Source organism: Camelina sativa, chromosome 19 (assembly GCF_000633955.1).
Source record: "Camelina sativa cultivar DH55 chromosome 19, Cs, whole genome shotgun sequence".
Taxonomy (NCBI): Eukaryota; Viridiplantae; Streptophyta; class Magnoliopsida; order Brassicales; family Brassicaceae; genus Camelina; species Camelina sativa.
In genome coordinates this window covers 7,170,393-7,194,583 of record NC_025703.1, presented here as the reverse complement: position 1 = coordinate 7,194,583, position 24,191 = coordinate 7,170,393, and the positions used below count along the sequence as shown (strand labels likewise).

Here is a 24,191-nt window from a genome sequence, read left to right as displayed (position 1 = left end):
TCTTTTTTGGCTAACATCTCCATGAACACACAGCTTGCGTCACGATAACCCTGACAAATAAAGTTGTTGAGTCAGATGTGGCATTAGACTGTTTTCACATTGGTTCTGGCTTCACTGTCTTCGATTATAAAAACAGAGAGGAGATCGAAGGGAAAAAGTATTAAGGATGTTAAAACAAACCTTCCAAAGCCGGACAACTACGAGAGCTTGAGTGTCTAGCAGAAGTATTCGACCAAGAGAATCTGTTATCGCAGCTAATGTCCCACTCGGGGATAACGTGAGCTTCTCGCCTTTCCTTGGGTAGTCCTTTATACATGTCAAGGATGATGCTGCAGCAACATTTTGACAAGGTTAAGCCACAGAGTGATATATTGTGAAGTGATCAGAGGGTATGAAAATGTACCTCGAGCAAATGACTGAGTCTTGGCTTCTGGCTTTCGCTTTGGTGATTGATCATTACTTCTCCAAATCAGTTTAGAAAAAGAAGCTATGGTTGAAGCAGCTGCAGGCACAACTTTTGAAAGAATCGCTCCGACAAGTGATCTACCTCTGTCTTCTGAGAGCCTTCAAAAGAAAGTGATCACAAAAAGTATTCTTCAATGAACAGAAGAACATCATGAAAGTAAAATATGAAAAACAATTATCAAAGATATTACAAACCTGTAAGCCGAGATTACAGCATCCTCTCCAATGGTCACTGCACAATAATAACGTTGACTTGACTGTCAAAGAATAAAATTAGCCAGATTTATAAACCGGAACAAACTCCAAAAAGGTCTCTCTATTCTTTTGCTTTCTACACACAAAAAAAACTGCAGAGAAGTCTCTTATTTTCCTAGTTTGACACAATGAAATAAATAGACATAAGTAGTCACCTGAAGTTCTAGTAATGGAGGAGGCATTACGCCAGTGACAGTAGCATCAACACACACACCATTCTTGTTGACATTCCATATCTGATAGGGTAGTCGTTGGGACAAACTACCAGTATCTTCTACATCTCCCTTTCTATTCTTTTGGTCCCAAAAATTAGAATTTTTCTCTTGAAACCATTTCTGAAGCATACTCTACAATAACTCAGACAAAAAATAAACAAATCTCAGAACTTAGCAAAACATAACCTCAAAAAGTTCTACTTTGTCAAAAGAAATTACAACAATACCTGAATGTGGGAGCCATCAAAACGGGCAATGATACCAGGCATTACAAAGCAGATCTCCTCAGCGGATGTCTCTTGTATCAAATCTTTCTTAGTTCCTCGTACTCTTATTTTCAAGATACGGCTTGGATGTACCATCTGTAAACACAGACAAGAAGTAAGTAATTCATCTATAAGATCTCTTTACTGTAAACTAAGGTAACCCAACAACAGAACTGCCACAATGTTCTGAGACATCATTGTTCATAAAACCAACGTTTCCGCACTTAAAGCAAACATCAAGTTCGAAAATTTAACCTGCTTATGAATGAGATCACCGGCAACAGAGTAAACCAGGAGATACCCACAAGAAGTCCCTGCAACGACGACTCTGACGTCATCAAACACTAACCACTCAATCGCCGTAATCGACTCAGCCTCAATCGGAGACAGATCGGGTCTGATCTTGACACGAGGCGCATCAGGATCACCCCAATTCACAATCAAGATGAGATTACGATTGGCTAGGGCTAAAGAGTGAGAATCGAGTGCACATAAAAGATTCGGATTGTTCACTAGCCACCCTTCTTTACCCGCACCTAGCTCGCTAAGTTCCTCACACGCGATGCAGCCTAGTTCCGTCAGGTGGATCCTCTTCGCCATCACAGATCTTCTGAACCCAACCAAAAAAAAAAAATCAGATTTTAAATTTTTTTTTGTTTTAGTTGAGACACAGAAGCAAAACGTCGTCGTATCATCAGGCTTATATCATTACCGTCTCTAATCATCTCTAAGCTCACTTCGAGAGAAGCAATGCTGAGTCCAGATTTATCCTTTTCTAAAACCCTGAACCCTAGCTTCTCCTTCCGTAAATCTCCACCCAATTGCGGCGTACGAAGGGTCGTTTCGGTTTTACCAGTTATTACCGAGAGGAACTATGCGTTCAGGGTCAAAAGCTTCGAGCTTTTGCTCAGAAATGATGGTGGATTTAGGCCAGATTTGCGTGCTTTGGCGGGGAGGAGCAAGAAGAAGCTTGGAGGAGGTTCGTCTGGTGGGAGGATAGAAGGAGATGCAGATATGAGGAAGCAGGTGAAGAGGAACGCTCGTGATAAGTCTAAGAAGCTAGCGGAATCGTTGTTTTACAGGTTGTATAATAACCCTGACAAGAGTCGAAGCAACATCCTCAGTAGCCACCCGGATAAGTTCACGGAAGAGGAGCTTGAGATGATTGGGCTTGGTTACGATAGGATGGTTCGGTTTATGGATAAGGATGACCCTAGATTGCGTCATCCTTATGATTGGTTCAAGTATGGGGAGTTTGGACCTTACTCGTGGCGTGGTGTTGTGGTTGGTGATCCTGTTCGTGGTACTATCTCTGATGAGTGTGTTACTATGATTGGTGAAGTGGAGAATCATGAAGAGTTTGAGAAGATTGAGCAGCATGACATGAATTTAGATTTTCAGAAGAGGGTTAAGGAGTTGGATTCGAATCTTGGTTTGAAGTATTTTTGGGTTTTTGTTAGGCATCCGAAATGGAGACTCAGTGAGCTGCCGTGGGAGCAATGGACGTTGGTTAGCGAAGTGGTTGTAGAAGCGGATAAGAAGCAGAGGCTGGACAAGTGGAATTTGATGGGGAGATTGGGGAACAAGTCTAGGTCTTTGATATGTCAATGTGCGGCTTGGTTTAGACCTGATATTGTGTATGTGAAGAAGCCTGTGTTTCAGTGCAGGTTTGAGCCTCAAGAAGATTTCTTTAACTCGCTCATCCCTTATCTAAACCCGGTAACGGAATCTGGATTCGTGTGTGAAGTGGAGGATGATGAAGGTAGAGTGGAGTTCAGTACTTATTACGGAGGGTTGTGTAAGATGCTGAAGGTGAGACAGACAGCTTTTGTGGATGATGTGGTAAATGCGTATGAGAAGTCGAGTGATGAAAAGAAGTCCAAAGTGTTGAAGTTCTTGCTTGGAAACCACCCGAACGAGTTGTTGCATCCGTATACAAAAGAGTGGAAAGCAAAGTTGGAAGAGATGGAGCTAGGGTGTGATGCTCCAGATGAAAATGAGGATGAGATGAACATTAGTGGAAACTCAAAGAAGGCTGAATTCTCAGAGTGGATTGAAGATGAAGCTGACAATGACGATGATGATGAGGTGGAGGAAGAGAATGATGATGATAACATGGTTGTGGATGTGGAGGGAAGCGAGGAAGAAGACAGTTTAGAAGGTGAAACAGAGGAGACGGATCCGGAAGAGGATGAAAGGTACTGGGAAGAGCAATTCAACAAAGCTACGAGCAACGCAGAGAGGATGGAGAAGCTTGCAGAGATGAGTATGGTGGTATCAGATAAGTTTTATGAGAAGCAGTTAAAGGCAATGGAGGAAAGAGAAAAGAGTGAGNTTGGGGAACAAGTCTAGGTCTTTGATATGTCAATGTGCGGCTTGGTTTAGACCTGATATTGTGTATGTGAAGAAGCCTGTGTTTCAGTGCAGGTTTGAGCCTCAAGAAGATTTCTTTAACTCGCTCATCCCTTATCTAAACCCGGTAACGGAATCTGGATTCGTGTGTGAAGTGGAGGATGATGAAGGTAGAGTGGAGTTCAGTACTTATTACGGAGGGTTGTGTAAGATGCTGAAGGTGAGACAGACAGCTTTTGTGGATGATGTGGTAAATGCGTATGAGAAGTCGAGTGATGAAAAGAAGTCCAAAGTGTTGAAGTTCTTGCTTGGAAACCACCCGAACGAGTTGTTGCATCCGTATACAAAAGAGTGGAAAGCAAAGTTGGAAGAGATGGAGCTAGGGTGTGATGCTCCAGATGAAAATGAGGATGAGATGAACATTAGTGGAAACTCAAAGAAGGCTGAATTCTCAGAGTGGATTGAAGATGAAGCTGACAATGACGATGATGATGAGGTGGAGGAAGAGAATGATGATGATAACATGGTTGTGGATGTGGAGGGAAGCGAGGAAGAAGACAGTTTAGAAGGTGAAACAGAGGAGACGGATCCGGAAGAGGATGAAAGGTACTGGGAAGAGCAATTCAACAAAGCTACGAGCAACGCAGAGAGGATGGAGAAGCTTGCAGAGATGAGTATGGTGGTATCAGATAAGTTTTATGAGAAGCAGTTAAAGGCAATGGAGGAAAGAGAAAAGAGTGAGATTGAAGGAGATGAGTTGGAAATGAGAGGTAAAAAGGCAAAAGTGAAACCAGAAGAATGGAAGACAGTAGGATATGGAAGGTGGATGAAGAAGATAAAGAAGAGTAGGATCCCACCTGAGCTATTTCTCCGTGCTGCTGTTAGGCCCTTTGTTTACAGAAACCTTGTCAAAGAGATTGTTCTGACAAGACACGCCATTTTGGAAGGCGAGATTGGTCAAAAGGAGTGATTTCAGAACCAAATTTATTTTGATTGAAGAATGAAAAAGAGTGAGAGTATTTTGGTGTATGTTATTAGCATCAGAAGAGATTTGAAACGTCCCCCAACCTCGTATGTAAATGAGTCGGAAATTTGAAAACTTTTTCTGTTATCAATGATTTCTAATTCTTCTTCTGCAACCCTGCTTGTTCAAATGAGTTTGTTTTTCCTGGTTCAGTAAGCTCTAGTTGATGCTTAAAATTTGCACTTATATACAAAAGAGTGTTCAACACATACTGATAGTTTGATCACAAAAGGCATACTGAATTACTGATAGTTTGATCACAAAAAGCATACTGAATTACTGATAATTTGATTACAAAAAGCATACTGAATTACTGATAGTTTGATCACAAAAAGCATACTGAATTACTGATAGTTTGAACACGAAAGGCATACTAAATGACTGATAGTCTGATCACAAAAAACAAAAGAAGTTGCGAGAAGAGTGAAACTGCCAAGTCCCTGCTTATGTACTTGAAGAGATAAAGTACTCCTCCGGGGTGTAAAACTTTAGTCCACTTGCCTGCAACCAAAGAGAGTAGTTGTCTATGAGGAACGTGGAGGAAACTATATTGGGTGAATTAAAAAATAAGGTACGGGTAATGTCTGAGATATTGTAACAAATACCTGCGCAAATTTGATGTCAGCGTCGCTGTGATCCATTTTTCTTCCGGCTGCATCCCCAACATAGAAGGATCTGATGAGCACAGTACGAGAGTCAGTATCAACTAAACTTAAGTGCGAGTAATAACACAAACGGATGGAGCGGATGGAGTTCAATCAGGAAGGCTGGTGAACAAATGAGTATAATCTTCCAGCTTTTCTAGAAATTTCAGGTAAATCCAAGTTTTTTGCCCCAAAATAAAAAAGAGCAAGTTGGGAGAAAACTAACTTATCCATATCAATTGCAATTTCAGAGTTAAAATGCTTCTTCATAAGTTGCCACATTCCAGCCTTAGGTTTGCGGTAAAGGTCATCTTTATGGGCAGAACTTGAGAACCCGCAGGCTATAAACACCTGCTTGCAGAACAAACCCATTATAATCTTCACAGTATCAGCAACATGTTACGGCAACTGGCACTTTAGAAAGTTTTGGGTGTTAGCTAATAATAACATGCAAGACATCATAACTATTTTCTCAGTTATTTTATCGATACACAGAACAAACCATTAGAACCATATGAATTAACTTCAGATTAGTGATTTTGAATGCATCACAGTTCCTTTCAGTTACTCATAAATAATAGATACAATGACGTTTATGAAAACTAAGTGCACTTAACCTGAATGGGAACCTCCACGCGCTTGATAAAACTGTTAAGACGTCCGATCTTCGAATCTACAGCAGCTTGCCTTTTGTTCTTCCATCGATCAATGTTGGACTCATTGGTGAAAATGACCTGTACAACAATCAAACTCAGCTACTCTATATATAAACAAAGACCATCGAGTAACATAGGCTTAGATGGAATTCTATCTGAAATAAGATACCAGCTTATAGCCTTGATTGTACAGACTTTGCAGTTTCTCCGGAATGGAGGGGTACATAAGAGACCAAGCATGTGCCCCTGTACTGAAAAAGAAAGAAATACAAAACATTATGGCACATTCCATTGATTCTTATTGTCCATAAAAGATAAGGTTCATGCGTAACAGTAACACCATTAAATTATTAAGATACCAATAAATTATTAAGATAAACAAAAAGTGTAGCGTCCAAATTTAAATTACAAAAGCATTGTCGGCTTGCTTTTCTGTGAAAACGTAATCACTTGAGATAGACAGCCTATAGCTATAGGTCCAGAGATCACAAACGGCCTAGGTTAGAAACAGAGAAAACAGCAAAATTCTGGATGAGCTTCTTACATTTTCACAGACGTTTTTGCCAGGCATCCATCAAAGTCAAATGCAGCTATTTTCTCTGAATCTTTAAGACCATCATCCTGTAAAAATGTCAAAAAGGAATATAACATTAGGCCATAAATACATTACCGTATACTCAAGAAGTGAAGTCATATCTGAAGAAGATTTCTCACCCGCTCAAGGAATATAACTGTCTCGAAAGCTTTCCACTTTGGTAATAGATTGGCATCCTAGGAAACAAGTAGATTAGCAGCCAGGAAGATAAAAGAACTTGAAAAAGAATACAAATGCCAAAGCTACAAACTCCCAAGAAGAACATTCAACACGGGAGTAGATGGCTTTAACCTAATTGACACAAAGTGCCTACCCTGTACTTATCCTTCACATCACAAGCTGAAAGAGAGATTTCTGCTTCAACCTCGACCTGAGAAGTTGACTCACTATTGTTCACCTGCATAACACAATATTCCAAAATTATGAAGGAGAATTTCTACCCAATGAAGAGAGTGGCTACCATTAGCAGGTATTCAGTACATATCATTGCTTTTATACCTTATGTTTTCTAGACGTGTGTTGGTTTGCTTTCGTTTGCGAGTCATCTTCATCCACCATTTTAACAACCTTCATAAGAAATAATACATTACAGGTCAAGGAATATTCCAGTCTAACAAAATTATATTAAAAGATGTGATTGACGTTATTTATTAACCTCAGAATGTTTTCTTTTGTTTGTCTCCTCAGTTAGCCTAGTATTATCAGATTCGTCATTATCTTCATCCATCTTCTGCAATCCCACCACGAAATGAAGTAAGAAGTTAGTTTATAGAAGCCTACAATGTTAAAATTCTCTACATTTTCTGAAACCGACTACAATAATTATTCTCTGGTTAAGACATGAAAACACTTTAAAACAGAATGCTTCCTCGAAGGAAAAAGTATATTACGAAAAAGGGTTTTGCTAGTACATCTACCAAAGTCTTCTTCCCGCATTGTTTGACCAATTCCTTTAATGCATCCTGATCACCACTCTGTTTATATTTACAAATAAAACAAATATAAAGATGTGTCAGCATAAACAAGGATATGTACATGTTTGGGTGTTAAATCAGCATGACACTGAAGGCGATGTCATGCCAAAGTGACAATACTATTAAAATATGCCAACATCTATATTCCAATCTGTTTCGTTTTATGATCCTGTTACCAGATGATAAATGCAATCATCCAGAAGCTCTATCCCTTGAGCTAGAAATTCCTAATCGTTAAATACAGACTAACCTGCAGTTCTGAAAATCCACCAATGTCTTCTACAGAACAAATTGGATCCGAGTCGACAGGAAAACAACCCAAGTGATGCCACTGTGTCATATCAAAGCCCCGGAAGTTTCTGGTCACTAGCCCTAACCTCAGTTCCTTTGCAGCGATAGTCTGAGAGCACTTCTTGCACTTTGATCTGCTTGATTTTGCATACTCAGCAATAACTTTTGAAGAATCAGGAGACCCTGTCGTCTCCTTAATCTTCTCCCCAATTATTACATCTGATGCAGGCTTTTTAATCTCTTCATCCTCATCCTTCTGCTTTATTTTAACCGATACAAGCAGTAACGAAAAGTGCTTCAGTCAACTACATCGAGATGAGCAAATGAGACTATAGAAGGCTTTCCTCTCGAAAAAGAAGATTGTTGTTTCTAGAACTTACTTCTTTTGCAGGCTCGCCACATTGTTCCACCAATTTTGCAACCGGAGAATGTTTTCCTTTCTTTGTCTCCTCCGTTAACTCATTATCAGCTACAGATTCTGCATTATCTTCATCCATCTTCGGTAATTCCTGCCAGAAAATGAAGTAAGAAGTTAGTTTGGAGAAGCCTGAAATAATACCACCCATTTTCCGGTTAAGACATGGATCTTTAGCGTTATTCTCCTTAAACCTCTTCGGCCCAATTTTAACCGTCACCTTCTTCTCATCTTAACCAACACAAACAAACAGTTAAGAAAGAAAGAGCACTTCAAATCTAACACATCTACTAGATAGATAAATCAAAATGACACTAAAGAACAACGTCACTTCCAAAATCCTTACTTTTTTAGCAGACTCTTCACCACACTGTTCCACCATCTTCATCAAAGCATCCTGATCATCTTTCTGAGACCATATAAAAAGCACAAGCATTAAACACAAACCCCTAAACCCTAAAGAGTCCAAAACACACAGTAGAATAAAAAGCAAAGGAAAACCCTAACCTCTAAAGCGGATAAACCTTGGATATCATCAGCTGAAGCAATCGGCTCGGAATCAGTAGGGAAACAATCGAAATGGTGCCACCTGGTCATATCAACCCCGCCAGGTCCTTTGCTAATCAACCCTAACCTAAGCGATTTCACAGCAATCTTCTCCGAACATGACTTACAAGACGATCGATCCGACTTCGCGTACTCAGCTACGACAGGCATTTTCTTCTTCTTCGCCGCCGGTGTTCTTCTCCAAATGTGACTGTGGGTTGTAGAGATAGTAGTACTGTGGTGGTCGTTGTCGGAAATAGAGAGTGGAACGATTGATTATAAGAAGAGGGGAGAAACGAAGAGACGCGAATTTAGTAATCATAAAGCCATGAGTGAGTGGGGATTTCAAGAGAAAAGGGCGATTTTAGGGTTCTTTTCGCGTTCCCGCCAATCTGGAAAGTGGAAAGTAGAAACTTTAGAAGATGTATGTCGGTAAATTGATGTCGGTCAAAGGGGTATAAATGTAAATTACTATATGTTTCTCGGGCCAGACCTCAGTGTCTCCTCTTACTATTGGGTTTTGATTTTGGGCTTTTTGGGGCTTTTAAAGGCCTCCATTACTTACCCTTTTTTTAATAGTTTTTTCCAATTAGGTTATCTAGGCATTTGATTTATTATTGATATATGGAAATAAACATTTATATGAAGATAAAAAAAAAATCCTCTGCCACATCTTTAACCATCAAAACCATATGACAGTTTTTTTTATGTTTCTTCTCATTTTTTTTTTTTTTTTTTGCCGATCGTTTCTTCTCAGTTTTTTTTTCTGCTAGTCTGTTGTTTACTTAAGCATTATATGAAAGAATAAAGTCTTAGATTTACTTTTTTTTTATCATTTTCATTGTGTAGCAGTCTCACAAGTTTATAAGTTCGATATTTCAGAAAATTACTAGAAAAGCTGTTTTTGTATTGCCTGCTTCATGAATAATGAAAGAAGAAAGACAGGAAAAATATCACACGAAGTATTTATAAAATTCCGAGAAGGAGATGGCAGCTGCACTGAGATGAAAATTGTCATGTAATCATTGTCTATTTTGTCTTCGACTAAAAATAAGACTCTTTCTTTTAGGAAGAATCTTTAAAACTAAACCAAACAAAATGTTTGGAATCGACGCCGTGATAGGAGGACGCGTACCACACCAAGTGTCTTCATGCATGTCTTCAAGAGACATGACCATGCCACGTTCACTTCATGTCTTCTTTTTTTTTGGTATCTGACTTTCTATTTTTTTTTGTTTATCCACTTGGTCTACAGAAGAAATCAACAATTACCCATGTCCCCGATTCTCTGTCTTTATTGTCTTTTTCTTTTTAGCAAAGCAACAAATGCCCCATTCAGGTCAGATTATGATCTCATAAAAAAAGTTCTAACGCTTAGAGAAATCCAACTGAAAAAGATAATCTAACACGCACGCCCATAAGTTGATCTTTACGCAACCGGACAGCCATAACACAGGATTTTTATATATATTTCATAACCATGTAAAAAACCAAACAAACTCTCACGTACTGTTTGAGTGGATAACCAAAAAAACATGGTAAAAACATAGTATAATCTAATATTAATATCCAAAAGAACCTGAATCTTTTTCTCAATTCATATAACCTTTTAAACCGTTTTAATTATTAGCTTCAAACGTTGGAACTTCGACGACGGTCGTGGCTAGTCCCCCAACCAGCAACGCCCGTACGAAGCTCAGCCGCAGCGATTAGAAACTCCGCTTGTTGGAGCGGACTAAGCAGTTCCACCACACGTGTGATCGTTCTCAGCCGTAGATCATCGGTTCGATGGACGATTCCTGCTAGACGTCGGATCCTCTGTTCGGGGTTGGACGATGTTCCCATGACGAGTTCGCTCGCATCGTCTTGCCACTCCGATAACTCTTCCGTTATAGCGTTCTCTTCCTTCACCGTCTCACATTGTAGCTCACTAACCGTCCTGCCTTTGACAAATTTAATCCTAATATTAAGTTTTAAATAATCAAAATGTATTTAGTTAGTCCATATGCGCATACACATTTACCAAAAAATAAAAACTAGATAACAAAGTAAGATAAATGAGTCTTTTTTTGGAAAAACTGTTTCAACTACCAAAATAATCAAATCTTTATCATCTATAATCAAAATGTGTTTGTTAATCTCTCAAACCCATCAAAATGTTTTTAGCATTTTTTAATATAGAAAAATAAACATCTTATGTTCAAAATGAACTCTTTGATATATCTACCTGTATGTGTGAACATGTATTAGTTTTGGACTTTTTGGTAAACAGTCTATATAACACGAGAATTACAATAACACTCGAATCATATCGCAACTTTAGGACATAAATTAGATACATAGGGAGTATATTAGAGAGTATGCATGAGTTGTGATTAGTAAAAAAGTAGCTAATTAATTAGAGTTTCGTGTATAACCTGAACTGAGAAGGAGAGAGATCGCTCAGATCACCGGTACGAAAGCCACGAAGTATATCAACAATACGAGACTCGAACAAAATACTGGATTCAGTATAAACCAAATGGAACAAGGTGGTTGGGCGCCAACCACCGACCCAATGGAGCGACCGTTCAAGAGCCGAAGACCAAGGAGCAGCCATAACTCCAACCACGTCTTTCTCCGTTGTCGCCCACTTCGCCCTGTGGTACTCTCTAAAGTGTTCCATCACTCTCTCCACCGCTTCCCTAAGCCGTTCCTCGTCACCGGTAACAGAGTTCCGGTGGTGGTTTTGAGCTGAACGGAGGTGGTTGAGGTGGTGTTGTAGCTGCTCGATCCATGACTGTTGGAATTTCTTGAAGCTCGCTATCGCTGTCTCTTGGCTCATTTTTATCTGGGTCCTCCGTAGTGTTTGGGATGGTCGAACAAATTTATATATTGTATATACTATGCTTTTATATTATTATCTTTTGTCACCGACTTTGTGATTGTATCTCAACAACGTTCCCCTTTGATTTTTTTCAGAAAAAAAAAGAATTCTCCTAAAATTTTAGAGATGCATATAAATAATTGTCCGGTCAAAGATAAAGTAATGTTTTATCGCTTTGTAGAATTAATGTTTCAATCTCTTTTCTTTTTTATGCCAAAATTTTGTAAAACTGTTTCAGTTGACAAGAGTGTAACATTTGCCGCTTCGTAATAAGAATGCAGGTGTAAATGCGAAAATCTAATTGGTTTGGTCTCAAATTTTTGTAAACTTATACCTGAACGGCTGAACCCATCAATTCCCAAAGATAGAAACACCCAAACAGTGTTCTAAACAATCATCAAACATTGTTCTAAAATCTAATAGGACAAGTTCAGAACTTTGAGTATATCAATTGGTAAAGCAGTATGAATCTAACCGGGTTGGTTCGAGAATCAAAGACAAAACCGAGTCAATTCCCACCGAACCTTGGATATATGTTCATATGACTGTTATTGGGCCCAAAAGATCTAATCCCATATAGAATGGACCCATCAGAGTAATTATCTGATATATTTGGTCGGTCGTCAAAATAAAATAAACAAATCAGAGAGATTGGTCTCAAAAAGTCAAATTTCAAGAAAATAAGAAAAAAAAACTTAATTGGGCTGTTTGATTCTAATTGATAAAGTATGTAGAAGAATTTAACAAAATCATCAAAATTGAATATAAATAAAAATTTTTAAAAGATTGACATAGAGTATTCTATAGTTTTGTTGATTAGTTTTCTAAAATCTCCAAACAATCTCTGTATTTTTGTGATATTTTTTATGACTTTATTTTGTGAAGTGTATAAAATCATGAATCAATAAGACAATAATTGAATTTATTAACAATTCTATATTCTTTTGTTTTAATTGAATAACATAAAACTTTTAATGACTTTATAAAAGTATAGATCCAATAACTTAAATTTGTTAAGATTTTAAATGATTTTTTTACAAATCACAAACTAATAACACTAAATTTTATCAAGGTTTAACAAAATCTTAATCTAATAACAACAATATCATCTAAAGTAGATTTTATTTAAATCTCAAACCAACAAACCCTACTAGATCCATGAATCAAAATCACCTTTTTTGTTTTGTTTAGTTTTGACATCCCCATGATTCAAATCACTTTATGAGAAGATGATATCTCCATTCCACTCATACAAATTAGACTTTACTTTAATCATATATACATTCCTTTTTATTCACTAATTGATATCAAAACACAACATTATGTAATACTACAAACATAGCAATAATTAATATTTTATAACTTATGACGGAAATTATTTACATATGATAGAATAGAAGGTAGTGAGTGACGACATGTAATAATTCCATGGAAAACAGCTAAGAGATGCTTCTGTCTCTTCTGCTCTCTCTAATATTGACAAAGCAAAAAACATAAAACCATAAATCTCAACTCAACAAAGCACATAATACTTTGCCCCCTCCTGAATCCAACGGTCAGTAATTGTTGTCTCTACCTCATTTATTAATTTTTTCCTACCCCCAAAAAAAGTCCCCCCACCAACTAAATTACTCTAATACCCCTGTGACATCATGGCCGGGACTTTTATCTGATCGGACGGCGTTGACATGAACGTGAGAGGTAGACCTCACATTGTATCGTCGTTTTCCCAATTCTAAACCCGGGAACCACCGTAAACGCAACTCCCGGCTCGGATTCCTCCGGCGAGAAAAACGCTTCTTCCGCCACGCTCTTCATGTACACTTCCGAGAATCTACAACCTTTAGGTACTTGAAAGATTGAAGCTTCAGGGTCGAAGGAGAAAGCAAGGCAATGTAAAAGCCAAACCCTTTTCGCCATTTCGAGAAACGCAGTGCACAAGCTCGTCTCCGGGAACTCACCTGCAGTGACTTGGTTTCTTAGATGCAAATGTCCGAAGAACGCTTCCTCCATTTTGGGATGTATGAGCTGCAGATACTTCCCTCTGCAAAACCTAGCAAATCTTGATTTAGGTCGTGATGCTAAGTACTCTTTTGGTTTCATCGATCTAAGCTCTGTGAATCTCTCGAAGAACATTGCTTTGTCTTCTCTGCTCTTCTTCTTTTTCTTCGATGATGATTCGTTTGAGAAGTAAGGTAGATGAAACGCTTCAAACATTACCTTGCAAACGTAATGCTCGAAAGCGAAACACTTGTGGTCTTGCTTGTAATAGAATACTTCAGGCTGTATCGCATCAGCTGCCATATCGATCTCCCAAGCTGCGAGTTTCATCTGCTCAACCATTAACTTGACGAATCCTCGGATCGATTTGACAGTGTGGTGGAGATAAGTAACGAAATGGGTTGGATTTAGCGCCGATATATGAAGATTATGATCCAGTGGATTGCAAAGTTGACCGCTTTGGTTTAGTCTCTTCCCCATCAACTTGTTCTGACTCATTGATTCTTCAAACTTTTCTTTGAGAAATATGATCTCAGAGTCTTTAAGCTTTACCTGACACTCAAGCTTCTTCCCCATGATCTCATAAGTCTTTAACAGGCTTCTCAGTTCTTGAATCTCGGCAAGAACAAGTGTTCTATCAGGATTTGGATCAAGCTGGTTCTTCAAGAAACTCTGTTTCAGCTCTGACAATGTCTTCAACTCCGCTACTACCAAGTTGTCTGATTTCTGAATCCCATTTGGATCATACGGAGACTGAGCATACTGTAACTGCGCATAACCAGATTTTATGGAAGAGATCGTAGCAAACAGCTTTGCGAGAAGAGCTTCCAAGGCAAGCCTTTTCTCATACTCTTCCTCCAGTTTGTCAAAGGACTCAGAGAGATTTGCGGCATTCTTCACTAAATCTTTATCAAACGTAACATTCTCTTGGCTCTTCTTCACTCTCTCAACCTTGTTGTCTTCTGGAACAACACCGGTTAGCTTCTTAATGTTGATAACCTTGGCAAATGTGCGTCTGAGTTTTCCTTTTCCTGAAGCGACATCCATTGGTTTCACAGACTCCATCTGCAGATTCATCACCAAATGCTCTTAGTAAGGTTACAAATAAAAGTGAACAAGGGGTTGAATGAGACTTGTTACAATGTCTATATCGAACAAAAATAGAAAAGCAAAAGCAAAATCAGATCTAGGACCATTGATGATGGAGCTTCACTTTATAGACTTCTTTAGTTAACAACAAACAAAAAAAAGAAAAGATGGAAGAGCAGAGAAGAAGCTTTGAAGAGATTGTTTCACTAATGTTTCACACTACACTTTTAGGTCACAAAGGAGAGAGAGAGGTATGCAATAAATATAGTATACAGAGAAAGAGGTATACATGGCTAGATTATCAAGTGGATACAGCTTAAAGATTCATCCAGAGTTGTGGGGACAATGTGGTTCATATACAAATGAAAATGTTTTTTATTTGTAAGGAATAAAGAATTAAGAAATGTCCAAGGAAGAAGAATAAACAACTTGCGTGTGTAGTACCATTTTCTTTTCAAGAACCGATCTACGTTTTTTTTTTAATGTTCTGAAATCTTTTGCTATATGTGTGTGGGGCTATTCAGTCAAATTGTGCTGCTACTATAGAATCAAACAAAAGTGAGTAAAAATACATATAATATAATAACACCCAAATGGGTTATCTCACATCTGCAGAACACACACATGACACATGCAAATAATTCAACACCCCTCGTTCTTATTTCTTTTTTCACTTTTCTCTGAAAAGGAACAGTCAAGAAAAAAGTGCAAAAGTGAATACAAAAAGAACTAATGAGTTTAGAATACATAGAGATACTCAAAGTTATTCATAAGTTGTCAATTATGGGATACTGAGAAAGAGGATTAGAGTATTCAGGATTCATAATTGCTACATACCAAATCAGTTAAACTAGAATCCAAGAAATAAAAAGTGCCCCCACACACAAACACACACATGTTTATATTATATGTATATGATTCTGTCGAATGGTCATTTGATTCCACTCATTTGAAGAAAAAAAAGTAAGACAGCATCAAAGCCTAATATAGCTACCTAACATTTTAGTACAGTCACAAGCTACTCACAAAACAACCATATTCTCGATTTCACTGCGGTCTACTGGTTTAGACCCTAAAACACACAAACCCAAGGAGAACTAGTGAGTTATCATGTTAAAGCGTGATCAATGAAATCTGGAAATGGAGTCAAGGAAACATCCAACCATTAAACCCCAGAGAGATTAAACCCAAAATGGTACTCGAAGTTCATTAAAAACGAACTGTAAATGTTAAAGAATATATGTACCTTTCCAAAAGTTCAAAGGTTTCTATCTCTCTACTATGTTTCTATGTTCTGTTTTGTTGTTCTCACTTCATTGTAGAGTGAATCTGAAGGAACCAACTGGCGAAATGACAAACTAACCTCAGCTTAAACCCTGCAGATCAAATCAATCATGTAAAATCATAAATCAGTACCTATCAAATGAAGATTGAAAAAAAAAAGGATTAAGAAACAGAGAACCAATATAAGAAAGACAAACACCAAAAAAAACAGAATAATATGAAACTAATGTGAATGCTTCGCCATGGCATTATTACTATGAATAATGATAGGATTGTGAGGCTACAAGTCACAATGATATATTCATTGATTGAAAATGAGAGTATAAAACAACTACGCTAACGCAACAATAATGGAAACGAAATTATTCAGAAGAAACAAAAAAAAAGATGATAGTAACAGGATGAAGTTATAATTAAATGTTGATTAACAAACCTGATCGAGGAAAAAAAAAGCCTCCTAGATTGTCGTTGAACGACAATAAGATGGGTAACAACAAAGGAAGATACAGATTCCTTCACGGTTTCAAGACAAACCCGGAGCTCGAGAATGAAAAAAGAAGAGGAGAGAGAGGGAAAAAAAGTGAAAAGAGAGAGCTTTAGAATGAGAAAGAGTCGTAGGAGAGGAGATGAAGAGAAGTAGTAAATGACGAGAGAAGAGGGCGAGCCTAGGGAAGTTCAAAGGAATTTTATTTACCTAAAATACCCTCGTGGTCAAGAGATAATTACACCGACATTGCTACTTTACTCTACAGAAACGTCGAAAAGTAAGAAAGGGTGTTTTCGGTAGTTAAGGGAATAAAAATTAAAAATGCTACAAAGCGTAATCAATCAGACAGAACGCAAAATAAAAATCACACGGTTTGGGTTGGGACAAGTGAAACTACTTGGAAGGTGTTTGGTTGTTACGTTCGCACGCGAAGACCGGTCCGTCCGGTATGAGTTAGATATATGAACGACACGTGGCGACTAAAAACTGTGTAAAAACCGTTTCCCACACATTCTGCTGAAAACGCTTTTCTTCGTTATTTATTTGTTAGTAGACTAGTAGTTCCATATTCAAATTGCCTTAATGTTTAATTGTTTATTAGTAAGTTCATTTCATTCTCTAATTTTTTCTTATTGAATAAGACTCTTAAATTATTTGTCCAAGTTGCATAAAAGACAGCTGAATAGCAGTATTGGCTGAACAAGTAACAGTTGTCTTATCGATGAAAGCAAATTAAGGATGCAAATTGCGAAGTCCAATATTTGAATCATGTTATTTAAACGATAGTTAAACAAAATTATGTCTTGTAATTAGCGGGGTTTATATTGTGCAAATACAATATGGCATATGATATGAATGTAACTTTTTAATAAGTCAGTACAAATTTGAGTTAAATTGCCCGTGTTTTGCGGAAAGAAAAAAGCAGAGACAATTGGATTTCAATGTCAAACCAAAAATTGAGAGCTATCACAGCTACGTATGGCTCTGGTTAGTATATCAAAGTTGCAAAGTAGGCTTCCGTATGCATCGCATTAACGATATTATTCGCATATATACATATTTGTTTAGGAGATATGCATATAGACTATAGTATCAAATTATTTATTTATTTTACCTTATAGATTGAAACAGACAGTAAAAAGATATGATGTGATTGGACATATCGTAGAAGTGCTTCTGATCCGATCAGCTTTTTTTCTTTCCTTTTTTTTTCTTTTCCCTTTCCTAATAATTTTGTCTTTTCCTCAAGACATCTAGTGGGGCAAAAGCATTTAGCACTTTCACTCGCTAACGGTTAGAAACCTTAATAGGCTCATTATTGGGCTTTTTTATAAAGCCCATATCCAGAAACGAGGTCAGAAATTGCTTTATTTCAAACACGAGTAACCCAATTAGGTAATTTGTATAAGATGAAACAAAAACAACAAGAAAACAAATTTAGTAAAATTACGGTTACCTTCAAAGAAGAAATTTTTTAAAAGAAATTTACAACTTCATAATTTTTTTATTTTGATAAATGACTACTTTTTTTTCACAGGCGTTGTAATATTTTTTAACTTAAAAAAAAAAAAAAAACAAAACAAAACAAAACGGTGGTCATCTGCAAAGTTGGTTTCATTCTATCAACTGGTTGTGTTTGTCTTGGAATATGTGAATCGCCTCTCTAGGGTTCGATTCGAACACAAATTTGTACTTGGAAGGAAGCTACTACTAACTACAGGATCCAAAAGAGATGGGCGAATCTCAGATTCTACTCGCTCAGAGCTTTACTACTTTGTTCACTTTATGGATCGTCTTTACTCTTCACAGCTTTCCATTTCAAGCTCAAGCTGCTCCTGCTAGTAAGTTACCATACTTAAAAATTTGCTTGCTTTCTATTATTATTATCATTGATTTGGTTGCTTTTGATCTATCTCCTACACTCACTACTTTCTTAGTTAGATTACTGGGTTTTATATCAATTTTTTGTAAATTGAATCCAGGCTCTTTGATTAAGCACATGTCATGGGTTCTAAAGTGGACTACTGGATCATCCTCTAAAATATCCCAATCAGGTGATTGCTCAATTTGAGATTGGTTGTTACTTGGTTCATACCAATGTTCCTGAATTTGAGAATGGTTATTTTTAATTGTGCAGATACTAATGTTCTTGAATTTGAGAATGGTTACTTGGTCGAAACTGTTGTGGAAGGAAACGAAATCGGTGTTGTTCCTTACAAGATTCGAGTTTCTGATGATGGAGAACTTTATGCTGTTGATGAAGTTAATAGCAACATCATGAAGATCACTCCTCCCTTGTCCCAGTGTAAAATTTTCCTACTTTGCCTTGATGATACTTGATAGTTATGTATACTAATTTGTCATTACGTTTTCCATATTGATTCAGTGTATGTAACATTTGATTTTTACATATTAGTGTTGGAGTTTGTTATGACTTTGTTTGTAATTTATATGCTTGTGGGCAGACAGCAGGGGAAGATTGGTGGCTGGATCGTTTCAAGGGAAGACGGGACATGCAGATGGAAAACCAAGCGAGGCGCGTTTTAATCATCCGAGGGGAGTGACAATGGATGACAAAGGGAACGTTTATGTCGCTGATACTTTGAATCTTGCCATCAGAAAGATTGGAGATTCAGGTATTACAACAAGTATTCTTTATAGGTTTTTGAATATATCAGCACTTAAACTAAAGGAGATTATCGTGTTCTTAAAGAGTCTGGAACATTTTTGTAGGTGTTACTACAATAGCTGGGGGAAAATCAAATATAGCTGGGTATAGAGATGGACCAAGTGAGGATGCAAAGTTCTCAAATGATTTTGATGTTGTTTATGTTCGGCCTACCTGCTCGTTGCTTGTCATTGACAGGGGAAACGCTGCTCTTCGCCAAATCTCTCTTAGCGAAGAGGACTGTGACTATCAAGATGATAGTTCAATCTCTCCAACTGGTAAGAAGTCGAATACACCTCTTCACATTTGTAACGTACATAGGTACAACTCTGTTTAGAGGTGGATCTGAGAGTGTTAACCGAAGATAATTGCGTGCTCTTTTTGCAGATATTCTCTTGGTTATTGGTGCCGTTCTTATTGGTTATGCTACTTGTTTGCTCCAGCAGGGTTTTGGAAATTCTTTCTTCTCAAAGACGGTAAGTCTCTATTTCTTCTCTTTCGCCCCTTTTCACTTCTCATTAACAATGTGCTACAAACAACAAAGGTTTGTGTTATATTACAGCAGCTAGAAACAGAAACCAGCTTTGAAGAGGAGCATCAAGGTCAAGGCAAAGAGAAATTCTCCCGACCTGTTCTTGAGACAACAGCAACCAAGGAAGAACCCGGTTGGCCATCATTTGGGCAACTCATTATTGATCTCTGCAAACTCGCTCTCGATTTTATAACCAGCCACCTAGTTCCAACCCGATTCAAAACAAGCCCCAATCTAAGGCCATTAAAAGATAGACTCAAAATGCCTGAAGACGAACAAGAACCACCTCGAGTCCAAATGCATACTGCACCAGCACCAGTCTCTGAATCCCGACATGCACACTTGCCTAAAGCTGATGAGAGTCACCCGGAACATAAGACCCCGAAGGTAAGATCAAGTAGTGTAATGAAGGACCCTACTTTGTCATCATCCAAGCACCATAGGTCGTCATCATCAAAACGGCAGGACTATGCTCAGTTCTATGCCTCGAGAGAGGTTCCCCAACCGAAGATCCATAAAGAGCGATCGAGGCGTCGCCATAGAGATAAAACAACAGAGACAGAACCAAAGCCAACACCATCAGATACGGTGAAGCCTGTAGAGTACAGTAATAGTTCAAAGTTTGATCATTTCAACATGAGGAGCGGCAAGTATGGTCCCGAAACTCCATTTCGATTCTAGAAAGTAAACTCATGTCCTCCATCAGAAGTTCTGATTCAGCTGAGCAAGGTGTGTCCTTTCTTCGATCCTTGCTTTGGGGAGATTCGTTATGTTTTCTCTTTGATAGTTGTTAAGAAAAATCTTGTTACACAGATGAAAGAAAAGAGGTTAAAAGTGTTGTCTTGCCTTGTAATGAAGGATCGATGATTTATGTATTACTGGTTTTGTTTTAAAACAAGAAGAGGACTAAACTATATAAACAATGATTCTAACTAAAATGAGAAAAAAAATATAAAGGGCCCTACCGGATTCGAACCGGTGACCTATTGAGCTAAGGACCCTTTTGTTACTTCCATGTGATTGGTTTATATAAGTCCTGATTGCTTTGAGAATTTCACCGGAAAAAAATGGGTGCTCGTAATAAAACAGAGTCCAATAGTCCATGTTTGATTGGCACCGAGTTAAAGAGAGTCTGATCTAAGATCGAATTTGATAAAAATAAAAAAAAACTTTAACTTCTCATTCACTTCCATTAAATTTTTAATAACTGGATATGTACTTTGGTCACATAGTAAGCTTTAATTGAAAACCGACCATACTAAATGAATTAGCAATAGACGTTTTAATCTATACAATTTTACATTGTGTTCATTAAACACTACTGGGGTTTTAGGGTTTACATTGCTTCTTTTGCTTGATATATGATTACAAAAATCAGAAAAATACCTTTTTATTTAAATTAAAATTGAATCAAACACAATAACAAATGCTATAATTGTGGTTTCTTCTGTGTTTAAATATTGTTATTCTTTTGTGTTAAGATTTTGTTTTACACAACCATATAATTGTAAACAATCTCATTCCAAGTATCAGGTACCCCAGAGAGACACCAGTGGCTGCAGTCACCACCGGAGGATTGCCCGCCTAGACCGTAAACCGAAGGATGACCATCTTTCCGAAGCAACGAAAGCATTGTAATGTCAAGCAATGTCACCGGTTTGGATATTTTCCCAAGTGCTCTCTTCAGAACTCCCACTTCTGCTGGCAATCCTCCTGGATAATTTGTCCCCAAAAGTGGTTCCTTCTGTCCCAAGCAACTCTTTGCAGCTGGCTCACCCCACAGAACTCCTCTGTTATAACCAAAAGCGATTTTAGATTTTAAAAAAGTTTCACAGATAGTTTGTCTTTAATCAGATGCATAACCACTTACTTGTAATGAGAAGGTGAGATTCCTTGAAAAAAGACCTTAGTTTTCTTAGTATCTACGACGGTATCAACCCATTTTCCCCAAGTCCCAAGGGCAATTTCGAATGCGGCCACACGGTTCATGTCTTTTGTAACGTTAGTCCCTAGTTGTATCCAGTCCCATCTGCCAAAACAAAACAAAACAAAATCCAAACTTAGAACATAGCATGTAATTAAAAAAAAAAAAAAAGCATATTATTAATCAAGAGTTAATTGAACATACGGTTGTGAAGGACCTCTCCGGCCCCACCAATGCCAAGTATTAAAAATCAATGTATCCATTCCTAACCAATTTTTTCCATCATTGATCGAATCAAGCTTCAACACTCTCCCAATCTTCTCCCTCACTATATCTACCAAATACACATTCCTGTCAAGCTTCAATTCCAATCCATACTCCTGCAATTTCACCATTACTCCACGGGGTTAGTTTGACATTATACTTAAAAAACCAAAACAAGTGTAGAAATTGGTTACTGGTTAGTACCTTGAATGTGAAGGTTGAGATACTGCCTTGTGTGGTTAAAGTATACGAAGAATTGGGAACGGAAGAGTGAAGCATACATGTCAAAGATTGCCACTGGTTTAGACTAAGAGAATCACCAACAAACATTATCTTCTTCCCTTTGTTTCTCTCCAAAAACTCCACTCCGTTGAACCTAAAACACACACAAAACAATAATATTAAAACGCCGCCGTTATGTCGGTGGCATCAATGGTAATTAACGTAACAAGCACCAGGACAGAACCGTAAAGAGTTTGAGTTAGTGTCCCCACAAGTGTGGGGGAATTTATGTCTTCATATGAAGAGAGAGTTTGGTGGGTGTCATAGTATCACCGGAGGCGCGTGGAACACACGTCGGAATCACCAGTTGGCATATTGTGACAAAAAAGAGTTCGTTTTCATCTTCGTGCAGTTTTTTTTTTTATTTTGGAGATTCCAAAACAACCTTCAATTATGGCAAAACTACTATATAAATAGCATTCTCTTTTTTTCATTGGTTGCTTCACTCAAAAGTGCCTTTAATTTACAAAAAGTTATAAACACATAATATATGCAAATATTTTCCATTTTCTTGAAAGGTACATATAATAATAATATATGTGAACCAAATCAACAAAAATGTGCACCAATAATTAACGCTAATGTAATGTCATATTTCATCAAATAATAACACCTACGAATAGTTTAAAAAAAAAATATAGAATCAAAATTCAAAAGTAAGAATAACTGGCTATGCGTCGATTTATATCCCTAATTGGTTTATAATAAATCTATAACGATACCTTGATTCAATATCTAGAAACCCAAAATTAATAATAAATCTAAAAAAGATGATTTATACTAATAAGTTGACGCCTGATATGTATGTACCTTGCTAATTTGCAGGACTGAGGCTGCCATCTGAAGGTAGAGTAATCGAGATCTGGCCGTCCATTTCTCTTGCAAGAGAACTCGCGTCTTATGAACGGACACGTGGATACGTCGTAGAGAGGGTAAGAAGCGTCCTTTACCCATCGCCCTGTGAACATATCACATCCCTCCGCTTCGTGTAGAAGAAGAAGAAGAAGAAGAAGCAGCGATAAAACTAATGCAGAGCTATTAGACATGGCGTTATCCTTTGAACCCATTTTAACACAGAGGAGAGGAGAGGGGAGAGAGAGAGATTCAAATACGCTTCTGGTTTATATACACCCACGCATCTATATATTTATGTATATATTTGTCACATTGAAAAGAAGAAACAAAAATAATATTTTACTTTTTTTTTTAAAGTCAAATATGTGAATTTATAATGCCATATATATAGTTTTTGATAAGAAAATTTTAAGACAAAATCTCAATATTTCTTTTTTTATTTGTAAGTCAAATATATGAACTTATAATGCCATATATATAGTTTTTGATAAGAAAAATTTAAGACAAAATCTCAATATTTCTTTTTTTTTGATAAGAAATTTTTTTTTTTTCATCTCAATCTCAATATTTCTTTGTGTGCATTCAAGTATCCATTGACACGTACGTAATTTACTAACTCCGGTTTTCCATTTCGAGATTTTAATTTTGAAATCCAAGTAATGTAAAATTAAATGGTCAAGATATTAAATGATAGAGATCTTAATTTCTTATTTCTACCATATATCTCCTTTGAGAATCTTTTTTTCTCATCTTCTAAATTGCGAAATATCCGTTACAGACTTGATAAATTTATTCCTATCATTTACTTCTCCTAGATCATGCTTAAACAAATTTGTTTCCCTGAAATAAAATCGATTTGTTCGGACCATAAAGATTCTGTGAAGAGTTTTCTTTTTGTTTCGTCTATTTAAAAGGACTTTTCATTTGCCGGTGCTACCCCGTGAAAAAACTTGCGGACCTATAAATTGATATTTTAATCATTCATGTTTTAGTTTAATTAGTTTTTGTATATAAAATTTTCTTAACGACAATATAGATGGATCCTATAGTATTAAACTAGTACAAGCCAAATCATTTGTCCATAGAGAAACCGATGTTAACAGACCAACAGTTTATTCGGTCTCTCTTATTAAAATCCAAAATAATTGTTCTGGTTAAGCTTAAGCCAAATAATGTAATTCTTATTAAATGTATTTAATTAATAATAGGATGGTTGACTGAAACAATCATATTAAGGGGAT

The 24,191-nt window shown here is 37.2% G+C and overlaps 6 protein-coding genes and 1 pseudogene across 9 annotated transcripts; 2 read left to right on the top strand and 5 right to left on the bottom strand.

Moving 5' to 3' along the window:
- On the bottom strand, positions 6-1,880 carry LOC104767515 (rab3 GTPase-activating protein non-catalytic subunit-like; the record flags this gene model as incomplete). The annotated part of the gene is made up of 7 exons (XM_019240826.1): positions 1,457-1,880; positions 1,163-1,297; positions 876-1,067; positions 661-722; positions 404-564; positions 181-329; positions 6-50 (listed from the first exon to the last, which is right to left on the bottom strand). Coding segments are annotated over exons 1-7 (1,089 nt in total), but the record flags the coding sequence as incomplete, so codon positions are not given.
- On the top strand, positions 1,921-4,671 carry LOC104765309 (annotated as a pseudogene).
- On the bottom strand, positions 4,798-9,095 carry LOC104765305 (polynucleotide 3'-phosphatase ZDP-like). The gene is made up of 15 exons (XM_019241335.1): positions 8,660-9,095; positions 8,499-8,561; positions 8,118-8,246; positions 7,697-7,996; positions 7,363-7,446; positions 7,128-7,202; positions 6,971-7,039; positions 6,786-6,869; positions 6,592-6,648; positions 6,422-6,498; positions 6,047-6,128; positions 5,839-5,955; positions 5,448-5,572; positions 5,183-5,252; positions 4,798-5,078 (listed from the first exon to the last, which is right to left on the bottom strand). The coding sequence occupies exons 1-15, from the start codon at positions 8,867-8,869 to the stop codon at positions 5,022-5,024; spliced, it is 1,599 nt and encodes a 532-aa protein (XP_019096880.1). The 5' UTR covers positions 8,870-9,095; the 3' UTR covers positions 4,798-5,021.
- On the bottom strand, positions 10,150-11,661 carry LOC104765304 (transcription factor TGA2.3-like). 2 transcript variants are annotated; one of them, XM_010488999.2, is made up of 2 exons: positions 11,116-11,661; positions 10,150-10,658 (listed from the first exon to the last, which is right to left on the bottom strand). In XM_010488999.2, exons 1-2 carry the CDS (start codon positions 11,520-11,522, stop codon positions 10,331-10,333), a joined length of 735 nt encoding a protein of 244 aa, XP_010487301.1. In that variant the 5' UTR covers positions 11,523-11,661; the 3' UTR covers positions 10,150-10,330. The 2 variants fall into 2 exon arrangements, with proteins under 2 accessions (XP_010487301.1, XP_010487302.1); XM_010489000.2 differs by having other exon boundaries at positions 10,150-10,637.
- Positions 12,904-16,581, bottom strand: LOC104765303 (IRK-interacting protein-like). Of its 2 annotated transcripts, XM_010488998.1 has the most exons (3): positions 16,372-16,581; positions 15,901-16,030; positions 12,904-14,630 (listed from the first exon to the last, which is right to left on the bottom strand). In XM_010488998.1, the coding sequence occupies exon 3, from the start codon at positions 14,628-14,630 to the stop codon at positions 13,230-13,232; it is 1,401 nt and encodes a 466-aa protein (XP_010487300.1). In that variant the 5' UTR covers positions 15,901-16,030; positions 16,372-16,581; the 3' UTR covers positions 12,904-13,229. The 2 variants fall into 2 exon arrangements, with proteins under 2 accessions (XP_010487300.1, XP_010487299.1); XM_010488997.1 differs by lacking the exons at positions 15,901-16,030; positions 16,372-16,581 and adding an exon at positions 14,759-15,891.
- LOC104765302 lies at positions 18,013-20,503 on the top strand. 2 transcript variants are annotated; one of them, XM_010488996.2, is made up of 7 exons: positions 18,013-18,266; positions 18,408-18,479; positions 18,563-18,730; positions 18,891-19,061; positions 19,159-19,371; positions 19,481-19,569; positions 19,659-20,503. In XM_010488996.2, exons 1-7 carry the CDS (start codon positions 18,158-18,160, stop codon positions 20,304-20,306), a joined length of 1,470 nt encoding a protein of 489 aa, XP_010487298.1. In that variant the 5' UTR covers positions 18,013-18,157; the 3' UTR covers positions 20,307-20,503. The 2 variants fall into 2 exon arrangements, with proteins under 2 accessions (XP_010487298.1, XP_010487297.1); XM_010488995.2 differs by having other exon boundaries at positions 18,014-18,266; positions 19,656-20,503.
- LOC104765301 (protein trichome birefringence-like 41) lies at positions 20,998-23,203 on the bottom strand. Its single transcript, XM_010488993.2, has 5 exons — positions 22,906-23,203; positions 22,018-22,189; positions 21,754-21,929; positions 21,496-21,654; positions 20,998-21,415 (listed from the first exon to the last, which is right to left on the bottom strand). The coding sequence occupies exons 1-5, from the start codon at positions 23,160-23,162 to the stop codon at positions 21,115-21,117; spliced, it is 1,065 nt and encodes a 354-aa protein (XP_010487295.1). The 5' UTR covers positions 23,163-23,203; the 3' UTR covers positions 20,998-21,114.

What these genes read in the sequence shown, in the direction of transcription:
- LOC104765302 (XM_010488995.2), top strand. Translation starts at nt 18,158, where the DNA reads ATGGGCGAATCTCAGATTCTACTCGCTCAGAGCTTTACTACTTTGTTC. An exon ending in CAGAAAGATTGGAGATTCAG is followed by an intron (nt 19,062 to 19,158) that starts GTATTACAACAA and finishes ACATTTTTGTAG; the next exon opens with GTGTTACTACAATAGCTGGG. An exon ending in ATTCTTTCTTCTCAAAGACG is followed by an intron (nt 19,570 to 19,655) that starts GTAAGTCTCTAT and finishes GTTATATTACAG; the next exon opens with CAGCTAGAAACAGAAACCAG.
- LOC104765304 (XM_010488999.2), bottom strand. Translation starts at nt 11,522, where the DNA reads ATGAGCCAAGAGACAGCGATAGCGAGCTTCAAGAAATTCCAACAGTCA. An exon ending in CTCTCTCCTTCTCAGTTCAG is followed by an intron (nt 10,659 to 11,115) that starts GTTATACACGAA and finishes ACTTAATATTAG; the next exon opens with GATTAAATTTGTCAAAGGCA.
- LOC104765301 (XM_010488993.2), bottom strand. Translation starts at nt 23,162, where the DNA reads ATGGGTTCAAAGGATAACGCCATGTCTAATAGCTCTGCATTAGTTTTA. An exon ending in CAGTCCTGCAAATTAGCAAG is followed by an intron (nt 22,190 to 22,905) that starts GTACATACATAT and finishes TGTGTGTTTTAG; the next exon opens with GTTCAACGGAGTGGAGTTTT. An exon ending in CGGAGAGGTCCTTCACAACC is followed by an intron (nt 21,655 to 21,753) that starts GTATGTTCAATT and finishes TTGTTTTGGCAG; the next exon opens with ATGGGACTGGATACAACTAG.
- LOC104765305 (XM_019241335.1), bottom strand. Translation starts at nt 8,869, where the DNA reads ATGCCTGTCGTAGCTGAGTACGCGAAGTCGGATCGATCGTCTTGTAAG. An exon ending in ATGTGAAGGATAAGTACAGG is followed by an intron (nt 6,649 to 6,785) that starts GTAGGCACTTTG and finishes CTTGTTTCCTAG; the next exon opens with GATGCCAATCTATTACCAAA. An exon ending in CAGTTATATTCCTTGAGCGG is followed by an intron (nt 6,499 to 6,591) that starts GTGAGAAATCTT and finishes ACATTTTTACAG; the next exon opens with GATGATGGTCTTAAAGATTC.